The sequence below is a fragment of the Ischnura elegans genome, chromosome 9 (assembly GCF_921293095.1).
Source record: "Ischnura elegans chromosome 9, ioIscEleg1.1, whole genome shotgun sequence".
Classification (NCBI taxonomy): Eukaryota; Metazoa; Arthropoda; class Insecta; order Odonata; family Coenagrionidae; genus Ischnura; species Ischnura elegans.
The window spans coordinates 60,641,077-60,657,517 of NC_060254.1; the positions used below are offsets into that span (position 1 = coordinate 60,641,077).

The following is a 16,441-nucleotide window of genomic DNA, read 5'->3' on the forward strand; positions in this document are numbered from 1 at the left end:
CTTCTCGTATAGAAACTAGGTCCCTGTGACGTCACGTGGAGTGGCATCGCATGGGCGCCAATCTGGTCCTTTTCAAATGAGGATAAAAATGGACCATTGCCATTCGTCTAAACCGGTATTTCTAAAACGAAATAATTTGTATATTATGAATACAGTAATGGTGGGTAACGAATCGCAATCAATGACTTTCGTTTTCTTTGATGAAGGAAACTACCCTATTGTCGAAAAGCGCAACTATCTTTTACTGAACTTTAACAACAGCGGAGAAGTCAAGAATGGAAGCATTCAAAATTTGGTGCTATCGAAGAATCATGAAGACAAAATGGATCGACCGTGTAATTAACGAGGAAGCTAAAAAGAGTGGGAGAAAAGAGAAGCCTCCTAAAAGCATAGAGCAGAAGACGGAACAACAGTTGCCACATTTTGAGGTACGATGGTCTGATTAAGACTATCGTAGAATGACAGGAGGAAGGGAAGAAGGGCAAGGGACGGCCCCGAATTAGTCACATAGGACAAGTTATAAAGGATGTAATAGAGAAGAAATACGTCGCTATGAAAAGGTCAGCGGATAGTGAGTGGAATGGAGAGCTGCGTCAAACCAATCTTAGCGTTGTTGACTAAAGATGATGGTCACTAACTTGATTTAATTACACTCATGTTTTACATTTTTATTCGAAAGATATGTAATTATTTAATCTACATTAAATTTTTAAAATTAAAAAAGAAGAATTATGAGAATTTTTTCAAATTAACCGTTTTAACTCTATATTAACTGTACTCTCCCATCATGGGTAAAATGCATAAATTAAATTTGATTCAGGAAGTACACTGGTACTGGCATGGAGAGTTATTTACGCCAATACATTAGCAATTTTGCTCTTTACATCAAAAGCTGCAGTACCGTGCGTACCCACTTGACGGTCGCAGTGCATGAAAACGGGAGGGATGAAGGGAGGCGGACGGAATTCGGCAAAGAGATGGAAGAGGGAGGAAAAAGTGAAGGGGAGGCTGGATAATCGATTTCCCGGATGTGGAGAGGGCATTGCAGAGGGACGGAAAGGGTGCATATTTACAAGAGCGTAGGGCGTTTCATTAGCATAGCACTGTTGTTTCTGGGATGTTGAGAGCGGGCTCACTTCATGGGCAATCGAGTCGCCTCTCCCCGCGGAATTAGTCCGACTCCGTCACCGGACCACGCACATTAGGGCGGATCGGAAAAAATCGATTTTTTTCAAATCCATCTGGCCCAATGAAAAAAAGTTGTGGGACCGATCAAAAATAATCGATCGATTACCTTCTACCATCTTCCGATTTATATTATCAAAGATAAATGACCTCCTAGCAGCATACGCGGGATGAATTTTGCTGTATTTGAGGCGTGGGAGGGGTAGAAGCGAGCGGGGAGGGGAGGGGATCGGCCTGCGGCTCTTGTATCCGCGACGCTGCGTGGGCGTTGGAATATTTTCTTCGCGGGCGCGGACTCAAATTAGGCATTTTGTGGCTAAACGGTGGCAGATACGTCAAAATGCACGAAAATTTTGCCCTAGAAGAGCAGTAACTCGGCAAAATGTATAGAAAATGACCATAAAATATCATATTTTTCGAATTTCGACCTTCCCCCCCTACATTGCATTTGAGCGAGGGTCAGGGGTTCACCTAGAGGTCTCAAATTTTTCAGGCCTTATTTTTGATCGGTCCCACAACTTTTTTTCATTGGGCCAGATGGATTTGAAAAAAATCGATTTTTCCGATCCGCCCTAACGCACATAGCTGCTCGCTCAAGTCTGAATCACACGATCATTTTTTCCGTCCCTCAGAATGATAGACCCAGCAATAGCTTTTAAGTGGGGATGGCCGGATCGGATACCTCGGATCCAAATATCCGCGGATATTGCCCTTCATCGGATACATAGGATCCAAAGTCGCGGAAGACATGGGATCTGGATCCAAAATTTTAATTAATAGCTTCAGTGAATGCAACGCCCCATAAGGGTGGAAAGAGTTCCGATTCTCTCTTCGAATGCGCCGTCGCATGCGATTCTTGTCCTACGGCACTGGTCAGTGGTTTATCCTAAGATTTTTCCTATTTTAGTTTCCAAACCCAAGCGTGACAGTTCAGGTCCTGAGCTCGTGAAGATGTTTAAAAAAAACAACTTGAAAGCCTATAAAAATGATTTTTAATTTATAAAATACTAAAATGTGTATGAAAATCTAAAAAGCATTCCTTCGATTGTACGTATCCATAATATACTTGAATAATTACTTTGTTTAATAGCAGAAATTGTAAGAAAATGCATTTGGATCCGAAAATATTCGATCCGAAAGATCCGGCTCCGAAAATCAAGGATCCGATACGAATCCGGATCCGAAAACAAATCCTGGATCCGTCCATCCCTACTTTTAAGGGATCAAAGAAATGATCGCTCGACCTATCATTTTCTGAATCACACGGTGTCATTTCCAACCGACCCTTTTTCCATAGATTTTTCGGTCATTTCCCGTTTTTTTCCAAAAAGGGATGCGATTCAGTTATGGTCTATCGTCATTATGTTCTATCCCACCAACGTTAAGGCCAATTAATGCTGTTTTCGGGGCTAAGAAAATAAATTTAAAAAAATATTAAATATCTATCCCTCGATCCATCGCGGAATATGATGGCGTGAAAGTGTTATTTTTTCCGCCATCATTTAAGCGATCGCTTGAGCTGTCCCTCGAAATAGATGGAAAAAAAAGATCGCGTGATTCATTCGAACCTTCACATTAGCCTAAATTTAGTCGCCTTTGTAACTTACCCACGAGTACGTTTATCTCAAAGGCCCACCATAACTGCACTGGAGAATAATTGTTGGTACCCTGAGGGCATCCATTCAGTTCGTGACCATTCCAAATAATCGTAGGAGGAGATGAGAAGGAAGACTAGAGCATTGCTTACCTGAAATGAGAGAAAAAAACATACAATTAATCCACGAAATAAGTATAAATAAGGTTTTTTAATACTGTAATGATAAACGCAACACGGTAGTAATATGGAATGCAATTATAGGTTTCTGAACGATTTTTCAACCCCGGGATTGGGCAGTTGCAAAGCCTTAACTATAGGAAATGATCGATTCATAGATTTTGCTAAGATAAACAAATATTTTTTGACATTTTAACAGCAATTAAAGTTTTACTTTAATATTGGAGATCAAATAAAAGTTTATCACCCCTGATGAAATGATATTTCTTCTGCAGCATTTACGGTTCAATACTAACAAAACAATTCATTCCTAAAAAATATTGCTTATGTACACGCCTGACGCGTTCGTGAAACTTGCTTGAGTTGTCTGGGAGTGGAACAGAAATTGTAGTGATGGTATTAGGGTTAATGCTGTTACGGCACAATTTTTATTTCCTTTTTTTGTATTTTTCTAAAATGTGTAGTCAATAATTTTCACAATAATAATAATAAATGATTATAGATTGCCTTATTAGCATATACAAACTTGGTCCTTCTAAGCCTTATGGTTTGTCCGAAGGTTCCATTTATCATACACAGTGGCAACATAGAAAACATAGCATTTATATTACATTACAAGTTACAACTTCATATCCAAAAACACCATGACATTGCACAGAAATTTTTAGGAGCTTTGAAATAAAAATATGAGAATTTAATATAATTTGTACATACCTATCCGATTAAATTAAGGAAATTAAAAATTTACCGTTTCAATCATTAACTCTATTCTTTCCCTTTTCTTTTAATATCGGCCAAATATATTAGATTACATAGAGCCTTTGGCATACAATTGAAGGTATGACGTACAAAATACTTCAGCAGCCTTTTACCATACATGTTATTGTAAGGATACGTTTTCAACAAAGGACTGTTTCACTTATCCATAGAATGTGAATGATTACACTCAATTTTGTGCTCTCTTGAAACTGGTTCTCTTCATTTATACTTCCCTAAGTATGACGCTTCAATTTTTGCGTGAGGTACAAAATTACGATATAAAATAGTACGGATTTATTCGATAATTCAGCTGGATTTATTTTCGATCAGGTACCCATTAGGATTCCGTATTGAGCCCGCGACTTGTGGGACTGACCTTGGGTGAACTTAATTTTTCAGATCGCTCGCCGCGCACTTCCAGCTTTGACGAAGAAAACTCATAAGAGTTAATGGAGGATGCGCTGCGTCGGTTAAAAGGAGTTTCACTCCAATAATGAACGCACGGGATCGTGAGAGAGAGAAGGGCGATTAGACAGAGCGGGCACAAGGGTGAAACCGACTCTCTCGGTGGGAGGGACAGAAAAAAGAAAAGAGGAAACCGATGAAGAAACGAGAAAGATGGAGGAAACGCAAAAGCAATTTGCGAAGGAAGAGGAGGAGTGGGGGCGGACGAGAGGAAAAGGAATAAATAAGAATCCCATTGCGCAAGGAGAGGAAAAAAAAACTTTTTTTTCCGAACTTCTTCATCGTAATTTTGGGTCGTAAAACTCAAGGACGGATCCTTCGCGGTCTCCTCTCCACGGTCATTTTACGGATATAGACAAGGGAATGGAATTGGAGAAAAGGTATGGGGCGGAGGGAGAGGGGGGCTGGGGAGGGGGTGAATTTGAGACAAAAAGGGAGAGGAGGGGTGCGACGAACTGAGACCCCGCCGACGTCGTATCCTTGAAAATCCCTCGATGCTTTCATATTCCCCCCCACGATAAAGTACGCGTCCCCCTTATTAGATTTTAATCGCATGAAACCAAGAAAGAGGGAAAAAATATAAAACGCATTTCATAAGTGCACGTTTGTCCTAAAAATTAGATCATGCCATGCACTTTTTTTACTGTAATCCATACGAGTAAGCATTAAAGAAAAAAGTTATTAATATTATTTCATGCATTATACGTATAGTATTAATGTATGATTTCATTGACTTATGATATTAATAATAATTTACTCGTATGTAGAAGTACCAGAAGCAGGCGAAATGTAGTAGAATGACAGAAAGTATTAAAAAAATAGAGATACCATTTTTCCACGGGTTTATTTAGAGTACGACGCGTTTCAACCGTTAGGTCATAATCAAGTACAATTATAGTATTTGATAATGTATTACACTTGATTGACTATATTAGATACCTATGCAATACAATTATTGTCCTTGATAATGACCTGACGGTTGAATCGCGTCGTACTCTAAATAAAACTGTGGAAAAATGCTATCTCTATTTTCTTTAATACTTACTGTCATTCTACTACATTTCGCCAGCTTCTGTAACTTTTACATACGAGTAAATTATTATTAATATCATAAGTTAATGAAATCATACATTAATAATATACGTATAATGCATGTAATAATATTAATAACATAATGGTAACTATTATTGCACTAAGCACAATATTCAAATACGTAAAATATTTGCAAAATGTTTGGTTTTTGTACATAACAGCTCAGACGAACTATTTCAGAAACGCAAAAAATTGCATCGTTTCACTTTAGCAAAAGCTTCCGTAAAAACTTGTATGTTGACATCTTGTGCAAAGTTCATGAATCATGTTAAAATGTTGCAAATACAACCTTAAGTGTTTAAAGCGTCACGTACATTGAGAAAGCAGATTTTTTCCTCAATAATGACTAAACATGATAACATAAATAACTGACAACCATTCAATTGCATCACTAAAAACGGTGACGCCCCTTAAAACAACAAGCTAGCATATGAAATTATTTTTAAGCTGTTCAGTAAGTGCTCGTGAACCAACTAGCATTGACAAAAGAATTTTATTTTAAAAACGCACCCCTAGCGCGGCCTGTAAAAAGATGCTTTTGCATATGTAAGGGGAGAAATAAGTTCAACAGATTCAGGCTTCAATTGGTGGAAGTTAGACATATTTAAATAAATAAAAGATTGTAGCACTTTCCACAAAATGTTTTACTGCGTACAACGCGTTTCGGCTCACTGAGCCATCATCTGGTACACGAGTCTTACAAGGTCTTGTACCAGATGATGGCTCAGTGAGCCGAAGCGCGTTGTACGCAGTAAAAAGTTTTGAGGAAAGTGCTACGATCTTTTATTTATTTAAAAAGGGGATACATTATGATGAAGTAGAAGAGGGGTTATGAGAATTGAAGAACACGCAAAAACTTCTTTCTCTGGGAAACAAGATGCTCCAACTCGGCCGTGGGATCGACGATGCCCGCGCAATGATACCGTACTCGGCGAATGATGCAGCCGCAAATCCATTTAGAGAAGAGACCGCCACCCCGTTCCACCCTCCTACCACACCCTCCCTTTAGACTTCCGCGGGAGAGGAGGACAAAGAATGGGAAAGAAGTAAGGGAGAGGGAAGAACAGTGGAATTATACTTACTCATCCAGGGATCGTTCTAATAACTACTTGTTATTGATTTAAGTACTTCTTATTTATTACCTGCTAACTTCAGGATTTATTTTGTGAAACCTCTCCATATTGGAAATACAGGAATAAAACTTTGTAAGGTTCATTGTTATATTAATATGGGCACGACCCGGGTTTCGTAACGTAGTTACACCTGAAGATGTAACTACTTTACCAAACCCGGCTCGTGCCCATATTAATGTAATAGTGAACCTTACAAAGTTTTATTCCTTTATTTCCAATTCCAATTTATTGTTTCTGTTGTTGTTGCTTTCTTCATTTGATCAGTATTTTAAGATGGTGTTATCTGCAGGAAATGAATAATTACGTAAATATTGAGCATGTTCGTAAAATACGGGACTTTTACATTTCACGTGTATGGAGGGTACGATATTCAATTTTTTTATTATGCTGGTATACATGCCCCTGAACATGATAAAAATTTCAGCTGTGTTTATAAATATATAACTAAAGACCCGGCCGAGATACTACAATAAAATATACAATGGCCAATAAAATACCTCATCTATGTGTGATACAGGCAATTAACAAAGTAAAAGGACGAAATGTTTACGATGACGCTACAATAAATAAATACAATCCTTTTGCAACTTGCTTTCCGTGATATAAAAGGTGTGTTCAGAAAATAATGGGAATTTTTAAATTTCGATGTTTTGTAGAGTCCGATCGCCAATTCTTTTTAATAATACGTTGGTGTACATGCCTCTGAAATATGATAATATTTTCAGCTGTATTCATTAATTAATTACATTGGCTGTGCCAGCCGCTGAGGTTGGACGTGGTTTTATGGGCAGTACGATTTTCGTTTGTTAAAAGAAATGGACAAAAGAGTCTGTATAAAAGTTTTGCGTAAAAAATGAAACAAAGTGTTAAAAAAGTGTGTTAAATGTTATAAAATTACCTACATTGAGTGTGCAATTAATAAAACAATAAATTACGAGTGGTATAAGGTTTCCAAGATGGTAATGACGACATTGAAAATGACGAAAGTCACAGCACATCAACGACCAAGATGAAAACGTGGAGAAAGTTAAAGCAATGGTTATGAACTAGTAACCTAGTGAATACCTTATGGGAACTATTTTGAAGGTGAAAATATTATTGTAGACAAATAAATATTTTTTTTTCAAAAACATAAAATTCCCGCTTTTTTTCTTAACTCACCTAGTAATAAGGGTTGGGGTGGGGGTGGAAGAAACCGGAGAGGGAAACAGAAAAAAACGGATTTCCACGGCGTAATAAGTGTGCATAAATTGGATTACAACAAGGGTCGGGGGAGAGAAATGAGATAGAGGAGCAGAGAAGACCCCTGGAAGTGAAGCGAACACTGAACGACAGGATTAAAGGAAGAATACAAAGGGATTCGCCGATGTTGACTCCACCACGCGATGCTGCAAGCCACTTATCAACACTCATGCGCGATGTCACATACATTCGTCATAAACTTTTAATATTTTATTTTCTCTGAGGTCGATCGCTGTTTTACAAATTAATAATTATTTTGGATATTTATTATAGGTCTTTTAAGTTTTCCCGACGTATTAGGTGCAGAAAAGTTTCTCGGGTTTTCCACCGGTTGATGTCGTCCATGTCTCCCGACGTTTCGATCCGCGACTTGCTGATGATCCTCAGGGGATCTTCCGAATGCCGTTCTTCGAAATTTGACCACTATATCTACACATTATTATAGGTACTTTAAAGAAGTTAATATTCTTTGCCAAAATTTCGGAACCGTACTCGATGCTACAAAAAGAGCATTTGAGGGTACAATAAAATCTTCATGCAGCAAACAAAAATAGCATGCACAGTCGATTTCCAGTAGCTTTATAAGCCCCTGGAAATGGAAAAATTACAATGGTCAGAAATATCTGCATGGAATTTATTAGAGCACCACGGACCACGTCGGTCAACTCCAAGAGCAAAAACACAAAATTTTGTGTGCTGGAGTCATATCTATCAGTATAGCAGTGGTAGTAATCTCAAAAGCAAATTAAGTAGGTGTGTATCCCAACGCAAGGCGTGCGTAATAGTACAAACCCTCAGAGGACACTTCATTCCATCTAGGCCGGTCGGATATTTTTTTTGAGTCCCCGCCAGCCACACAAGAGATCGCGGGTTCGAGTCCCGCATGGGTAGGTTTCCCCAACCCAAGACATGCGTGTTCGAGTGCGTGTAATTTTTTAACTTGCTGAATACCCCAACATAAAATGGCCAATATGAACTGTAGTCGTTGATTTGAGAGTAAAGTTAAATTAAATTTCAAGAAAAAAGCGAAAGATTTTAACAACTAGTACACGGCTATAATACACCAACCCAGTGGACACGACGCATCCTCTTAAGAAAGAACGTTATAACATTAAAAACTTTGAATATTAAATTAAATACTTTTACTGCAAGCAATTAAAACTATGAAATAGTAAACAGCTCTATGAGGTCGTAAGCGAAATATTCATGAAATTATATAACCAGTACATCGTCTTCGGTGTTAGCTAACGACGCACTGCCTCGATACTAATCAGTCTTATCGACCGTTGCCGAAAAATTCACAGATGAGGCCGACGACCGCATAGAGGAGACGGCACCATTTGAAAGAAAGAATGATCAACATAATGACCAAACGACCAGACGACGAGGATTCTCAAGAATTTATCCTGTTTGTCCACGACGAGATAAGTGTTCAGCCAAAGAGGGCAACAGACTTTGGGTCATAGAAATCTTAGAGAAAGCCATCAAAAATGAACCCGAAACACCAACAATGCAATACACCAGAAAAATTCCTACTCTTGAATCAATCAATGCACTTACTGCTTGAACAGCATCCGAAAAGAATGGATTACGAGGGAAATCGAGACAGGCTATACATAAACTTAGCTCAGTCCTTCAACCTAAAGGTTGCTTTGGATAGGCGAGGGTACGGCTCCCCCGGGTTAAGACCAGGATTAAGGTTGCAGAATAGGGAGGCAGCTCCTTTCCTTAGGCCACGCTGCACTCACAGGGTGTTCGTTCAGGACTATTCGAAGGTCATACCCACTATTTGAGCCCTGATTTCAGTCAGGAGCCAAGCACTCTACTCCATAATTGGCAAAGGACCGTCTCAAACACCTGGAGATTATTACCAGATTTAAAACGTGTATGTGTAAAAATAAGATATTTATTATGTACTTTTCTAACCTGTTAACGGAAACATTCGAAAATAATTTTAACAAACATTTGTCATCCCTAGCAATAATTAGAGGAAGATAAGTTAAGAAACAATTGATTTCATTCCAGGCACGTTGAATACGTTAAATTAAGGCCACACAAGGGAATAGACATCGACAAAAGAATACGATAGAAATTAACAAACACTTTTTAACGCTAAATTTCACGAGCTTTCTCAGACTACTTGACTGCATACCAACGGTGAGTCAAACTATAAATACACGCGGACAGAACGCTTTCTCGGGAAAGGAATAATTTTCCACAATGAGGGATTCACTCCAGCGTTTCACCACAAAGACGCTCAATGAAACGACGACAAATCCGGGAACGACAACGAACTCTTGTCCGTACTGTTGGGAAAAACAAACAAAACTGATGAAAGAGATGAGATTTTTCCAGGAATACAACAAGAGGAAAATCAAAACTGCCTCTCTCAGTGGAGGAGGCGAGGAGAGTTTCCAAAAAGGAAAGATTCCTGAGGGCCTGAATGAGGAAAATCAGATTTGATAACAGAAGAAGCCACGAGGAAGGATTTCATTGAGTGATAGAGCTTGTAAACTCACATTTATATCCTACAGGGACTATTCGGATGCACCAGAAAACTTAACGACATCATTTTGACATAATTACTCACAATATTCCACGATTATAAAATTTATTACGACCTAGGTTACAATGTTACCTAATTATTTTCAAACTAAATCATTTTTCCTACGTTATCTTAAAAGACTAAACATATTTTTTCGAACATTTTCCATTATTAGTCCCGCCTGGATAGACTTCACCTTCCAGGAAATGGGTGTGTGTGATCGTCTGTTGTTGATTGTTTAATTTCCAGATGTAAAGGCGGGAGTAATTGAAAGAAAAAAGTAAAATAATTTTACCATATTTCAATTTAAAATTTTATTTTCTTTTTCATTACAAAATAGTCTGATCTAACGTGTACTTCAAATTACACTGCTTTTTTAAAGTCCAAAATAAAGAAAGGAAAAAAATAAATATAATTTAAATAATGAGTAAGATAAAAATTCGCGTGCAAAGAAGTAGAAGAAAAAAGGAGCGAGCGAAACTAACAAACAAGCCTCTTCAGCCCAATGGAAACGAAGCAAAAAGAAACAAAAGACGCCGATGCATGAGTCGACAAAAGAGGAGGTTCGCGAAGAGCGAAAATTTTTCGGGAGAGACTCCCGCAATCAGGTCGCAAAAACGGACGTATATATATATTTTTTTTTCATTCGAGGCCACCGCATTCCACAGCGTTCTCCCTACTCCCACAATTCCAAAACACCACCCTCTGCGTCTCACGACCGTCCCCCTAACACACACGAGCCGGCGGGAATTGAAAGGAAGACAAGAGGAAAAAACATCTTGAAGAGAGAAGAAAAAAAAGTGATTCTTCCCTTTCTCCCCGTGCAAGAGCATGAGTGGTTAGGAATGAGCGAATGATGAAACTGGAGAGAGAGAGAGAGAGAGAGAGATGGTTCCGTCAAACGGGATACTTTCGCATTCCTATCCCTCCCGTTCCCTCGGGCGCCCGCAAAGGTAGAACCTGCGCTGAGAGAAACGCACAAAATATAGCGTCAAAAGCTCTCCGGAGTGCTACCGGGTCAGGAAGTGGAATAACGTTTCGGTGTCCGACCCGGCCGTCATCTTCAGGACTGACAGTGGACGACTGACAGTACCACCCAGAAGCGGATCCAGGATGGGGTAAACTCCCAGCAGTAGTGGGGGTCCAAAAAAAATTGCAATTCTATCTAATGCGAATTGGATATCTAAGGAGGGGGCAACAGCTCTCTTAGACCCCCCCATAGATCCGCCACTGGTACCAACAATGGACGAAGCAAGAAAGAAAGAGTAGAATAGCGCAGGCGAAGAGGGCTCTCTACAAAAAGAAGAATATCCTTAAAGCTGAGAATACAAGCATAGTAGTAAGGAAAGAATTCATCAGATGCTACATATCGATGGCTGAGTTCTAACAACACGTACCTCAAATTTGGCCGGTTTGAGACAGGTATCTTAAATAAAATATAATAGCATTAAAAAAATAAAATACAAACATACAACAACTTTTTGTTTGCAAATGAACGCTTCTTTTTCTGTTTTTATGAACTTTTGGATTTTAATTTCAGTGTACAAGTAAAAAAAAATAGTCTTTTCGCTCTCCTGAAAAGTGGCTGTTTGTGAGATACTTGTTGTTAGAACTTAGCCATCGAAATTTATGGAAGCGAGGCTTGGACGTTGAGAGCAGCAGAGAAGGTAAGAGTGAGAGCATACGAAATGTGGTGCTCTCGAAGAATGAAGAAGACAAAATGGATCGACCGTGTAAGTTACGAGGAAATGCCAAGAAGAGTGGGAGAAAAGAGAAGCCTCCTAAAAACCTTAAGTAGAAGACAGGACAACTTAGTTGGCCGCATTATGTGACATAATGGCCTGATGAAAACATTCGCAGAAGGACTGGCGGAAGGGAAGAAGGGCAAAGGACGGTCCTGAATGATTTACTCAAGACAGGTTATAAAGGATGTAAAAGAGAAGAAATACGTCGAAAGAATACTATGAAAAGGCTAGCGGATAGGGAAGAGGAATGGAGAGTAGCGTAAAACCAATCTTAGGATTGCTGACTAATGATGATGAATGAAATTTACTTTTATTTGAGAGAGCAGAAGATCATATTTTTTTCCCGCACGCAACACCAACACGAGGGAAAGATGAAGTTCACCATGTTTCTCGAAGGGCCTTCCTCATCGGTGATCTATGATCCATACATATCTCTCCTTTTCACTTCTCTCCATCTCCCTGCCTTCCACTAAAAATCGTGAAGAGCACTCCAGCACGGTAAAAAAACGCCCATGATGCGGGAGAATCTGAGATCAGCAGTCCCCGACTCGCAAGCTCCACTCTTTCCATTGTTCATAGGGGAGCCATTCACGGTCTCTCTTTCAACTTCCAGCTCCGTTGCTCGCGTGTGTATTTGTGCGAGTAGGCTACTCCCGCCGACTTCCCTTCCGTAATATTTCTCCTTCCGCGTTTCCTATAGGGTTGCGCGGAACGAATACGAGCGATGCTTCCTCGGAGTTTGAATGGAATACTCCACTTTCGCTACAGATCAAAGCAGAAATACCAACGGGGTATTTAAGGGTAGTGTATCTGTATATGGATACTTTTTCGGAACTTAGGTGGCGCTAATACAGCTACGTATAATAGGCATACATGAAATATGTGAAGAGAATTCACTGGCTAAAATAAATGGGTAACCATTATTATCCATGCATATAAAAATATGTTGGCTCTAAATATGTATGTGGAATCTATATCTATTCCATGCATGCAAAATCTATTAAGTAATGAAAAATATGTGACAAATCTGTACATTTCCAATACCTATGGAAATTATATAGGGAAAAAATAAACGCCGATTCAATATATGTGATTCTTATAATATTTATATGTACGGCATCAATTTAACCAATAATTGCTATATATGTAATTATTATGTACATAAAATTAATTACATTATTAATTTCTACATGGAATAAACGAGGATAGTGTAGTATGTCTCCATCCCACATATGGGGAAAGGACCTCCAGAATTTTTCTCCTTTTAAATACATGGAAAACCACGCAAATTTTCATTTTTCCTCAGCTCATTTAACTGGGTTGAGATAGCGACTTGCAAGAAAAATTCCTCGTATCCAATACGATTATGTTGCCACAAAATGTTCTTCAAAATGCTCTTCATATTCGATTTTGGCACATTATCTGAGGGAAACTGCATGGTATTCGGCCATTTTTGGACGTCCTGGGGGTCTATTCTGGTTCTTTCTGGCTATAGCAACCGCGATTTGTGGAAAAAATTGGCGAACGGTGACTGAATTCGTATTCTCGTTTTCATTCGTTAGGTATTTCGCAAGATAAGCTTCGCTTCGTTCCTCTGGCGACGAAAAAGTTATTCTCGTTATGTCTGGCGAGCAATTATCGAATGTAAACATTCGATAAGAGCGAATTTTGTTAGCGACGACAATGAACTCGCTCTAGCGACTCGGCGAAAGAATTGATGAGAGAACGACTCGTGATTTAATTACAGCTATACACCATTATTATGTTACATTTTTGATCCCAATTAGATTAATTGTTATTTTAGTGCTTGGCATGCAACGCGCCTTGTTGTTCTACGTAATTAAATTGATGGGATTAAAAGTGGGTTTTCATTTGAATGAACCGTGAAGCTTTTGTGTCATTAGTGTTTGCGTTGAAGACGGGAATGGCGGCCTTACAACCGATGCTAAATGCGTTAGCTGCGGAAGTGGAGGAAAATGAAGAGGCTGCGGTGATGCGTTCCCTGAGGGATAGAAGTAACGCATTCGATCTTTCGGATGAAAGATTTAGGAGGTACTTCCGCCTCTCCAAAGATGCAGCTAGGTATTTGTGCAATGCCATCAGAGAAACATTCCGACGTCAGCGTTCACATGCCCTTAGTGTGGAAATTCAGGTATGTCAAGCAATGAATAGTTTTATTCACATTGGTTTAATGTTCATGAATTTGAAGTGTCTTTTATCTCCTTTATATAGGTATTAGCAGCGCTGAGATTTTTCGCTGTTGGCTCATATCAGCGAGCCGTTGGGCAGGAGCGATTTATATCGATGTCCCAGCCTGCTATCAGCAGAGCTGTTAGAAAGGTTTCGAAAGCAATAACAGAAAAACTTGGTAGTGAATGGGTTAAGTTCCCCATAAACGAGGAGCAGCGGAACACGATAAAGAGGAGGTTTGATACATTTTTTTATGCTTTATATGAATATATGCACAGGCTACCTGAATTAGCAAAGAGTGAATTATGTGTATGATTTTACACTTTCCCGACGAATAACTTTAGAAAAATCTTCTCGGGATTGCGCGCGGGTAAGATTATTTAAGAGCGCCGACGTTTCGGGTACCGACTCGCTACCGAATGAATTGCGAATGAATGGTGAGAATGGGTAGCGAGTCGGTACCCGAAACGTCGGCGCTCTTAAATAATCTTACCCGCGCGCAATCCCGAGAAGATTTTTCTAAAGTGAATTATGTGGTTGTGTAATTTTATTCTGTTCCTAGATGAATCACATTAATTTGACTGACTCCGAAATGTTACTTTATAACTGTGAGATTAAAGAGTGACTATATGTTTCAACCATTATGATAGGTTTCGACAAACTCGTCAAATGAAAGGGGTAGTCGGCTGCATGGATTGCACCCATATTGCAATAATACGGCCGAAACAAAATGAGGAGGCCTATCTTAATCATAAGGGATATCATTCTTTAAATGTGCTGGCCGTGAGTATTTTTTTCCTTTAACTATTTTCAAAAGTTATTTGGGTGTTTTTCCTTTTGGAGTTTTAAATTGCTAAAGGATGTTTTGTATCAAATAGAAGTATACATAAATGACTAATTGAGGACTCTAGAAGCCAGAGAGTGAAGTGGAATTTTGGAGATAAGTGCAAAAAGTAATAAGAGAATTAATAAAATATCTATCAGAAAGCCGTAAAACTTATCATTCGTCTTATAAATTTTTTGGAGGGCATCCACACCTCATGTTTACCCTGGCGGGTATGCTATACCCCCATACTCTCCAGTATTAGTTGCACCTGAAACCCCCCTAACCTTAATTCCTAGCTGCGCCCCTGCCACCAACTATCATCTGCATTTATCTCCAAAATTATAAGAATTGCAATTGCACCCCTCGGCTACTAGGGGTCCTCAAATCCATACCCAAAGATGAATTAAATATGGGGGCAATTTTTTTTGCTTTTTTACAATTGTTGTACTCAAACTAATGCCTTTACAATTGTGTAGCGCACAAATATTACAAATTCCATGAATATTTTTTTCATGAATTGGACTTGTATATTCTACATTTAAGTGTTAAAATGAGAAATTATGAAGGAGTTTATAAATAAATAAAATTATCATAAATAATTTTTATCAGAGCAAAAATTCTCATTTGTTGTTACCCAAACAAATTTTTGGGGACCTGAATGATTTTGGAGTGGTAGCATAAATGTTTCCTCTTTTTATTTTGAAATTTATGAATGGGGAAGAAACCTCATCATGTTTTTCAGGATAAATTTTGGAGATGTCATGGCAATATCACATTGACCTACATTTCAATGTTATTGTATTACGGCTGTACTCTTATGTTTCAATTCCATTCAAGGTATGTTCTCATGATTTGGAATTCCTGGCAGTTGTTAGTCGCTATCCTGGGTCGGTGCACGATTCATTTATATGGAGACACTCCACCATAAGGGACAGGATGATTGAGAACTGGGATGCAGGTGACCACTCATCTTGGCTATTAGGTATCACTTTATTAGAAGCCATTCTATATTTTTTTTAAATATTAAGTTTGACCGAAGGATTAATGACTTATACAAAATTTAATCTACAGGAGATTCAGGATTTCCTTTAGAGCCCTGGCTCATGACCCCAATAGTAAATGCTGAAGAAGGTACCCCAGAGGCTCGATATACTGAAGCCCATTGCCGAACAAGAAATTGCATTGAAAGGGCATTTGGGGTATTAAAAAACACCTTCCGATGTCTTCTACAGCACAGAACTCTGCATTATAATCCAGCTCATGCGGCTTGTATTGTACTGGCTTGTTGTATCCTCCATAATATTAGGATAAGATTTAATATACAAGATACTCCAATTCATGGTGACATTGCAGGTGATGAAGGAAATGTAGAAGCTGCAGAGCAGCCTGCTGTTGAGCAGGGAGACAGGCTTCCGGAGGGTGTTAGAATTAGGAATTTGTTAGTCAGGGGATTTAGAAATTAGGTATTGCTTTGGGTTCAGGGTT

General features: G+C 38.9%; 1 protein-coding gene across 1 annotated transcript; it reads left to right on the forward strand.

Moving 5' to 3' along the window:
* The first annotated feature begins 13,419 nt into the window (after positions 1-13,419).
* Positions 13,420-16,419, forward strand: LOC124166073 (putative nuclease HARBI1). Its single transcript, XM_046543690.1, has 5 exons — positions 13,420-14,092; positions 14,173-14,366; positions 14,781-14,913; positions 15,794-15,938; positions 16,028-16,419. Exons 1-5 carry the CDS (start codon positions 13,817-13,819, stop codon positions 16,417-16,419), a joined length of 1,140 nt encoding a protein of 379 aa, XP_046399646.1. The 5' UTR covers positions 13,420-13,816.
* Positions 16,420-16,441: the final 22 nt, after the last annotated feature.

Bases quoted from the DNA above. Each gene is read 5' to 3' on its own strand.
- LOC124166073 (XM_046543690.1), top strand. From the start codon at position 13,817: ATGAACCGTGAAGCTTTTGTGTCATTAGTGTTTGCGTTGAAGACGGGA. The intron at 14,367-14,780 runs GTTTGATACATT...CCATTATGATAG, and splicing joins CGGAACACGATAAAGAGGAG to GTTTCGACAAACTCGTCAAA. The intron at 15,939-16,027 runs GTATCACTTTAT...TTTAATCTACAG, and splicing joins CCACTCATCTTGGCTATTAG to GAGATTCAGGATTTCCTTTA.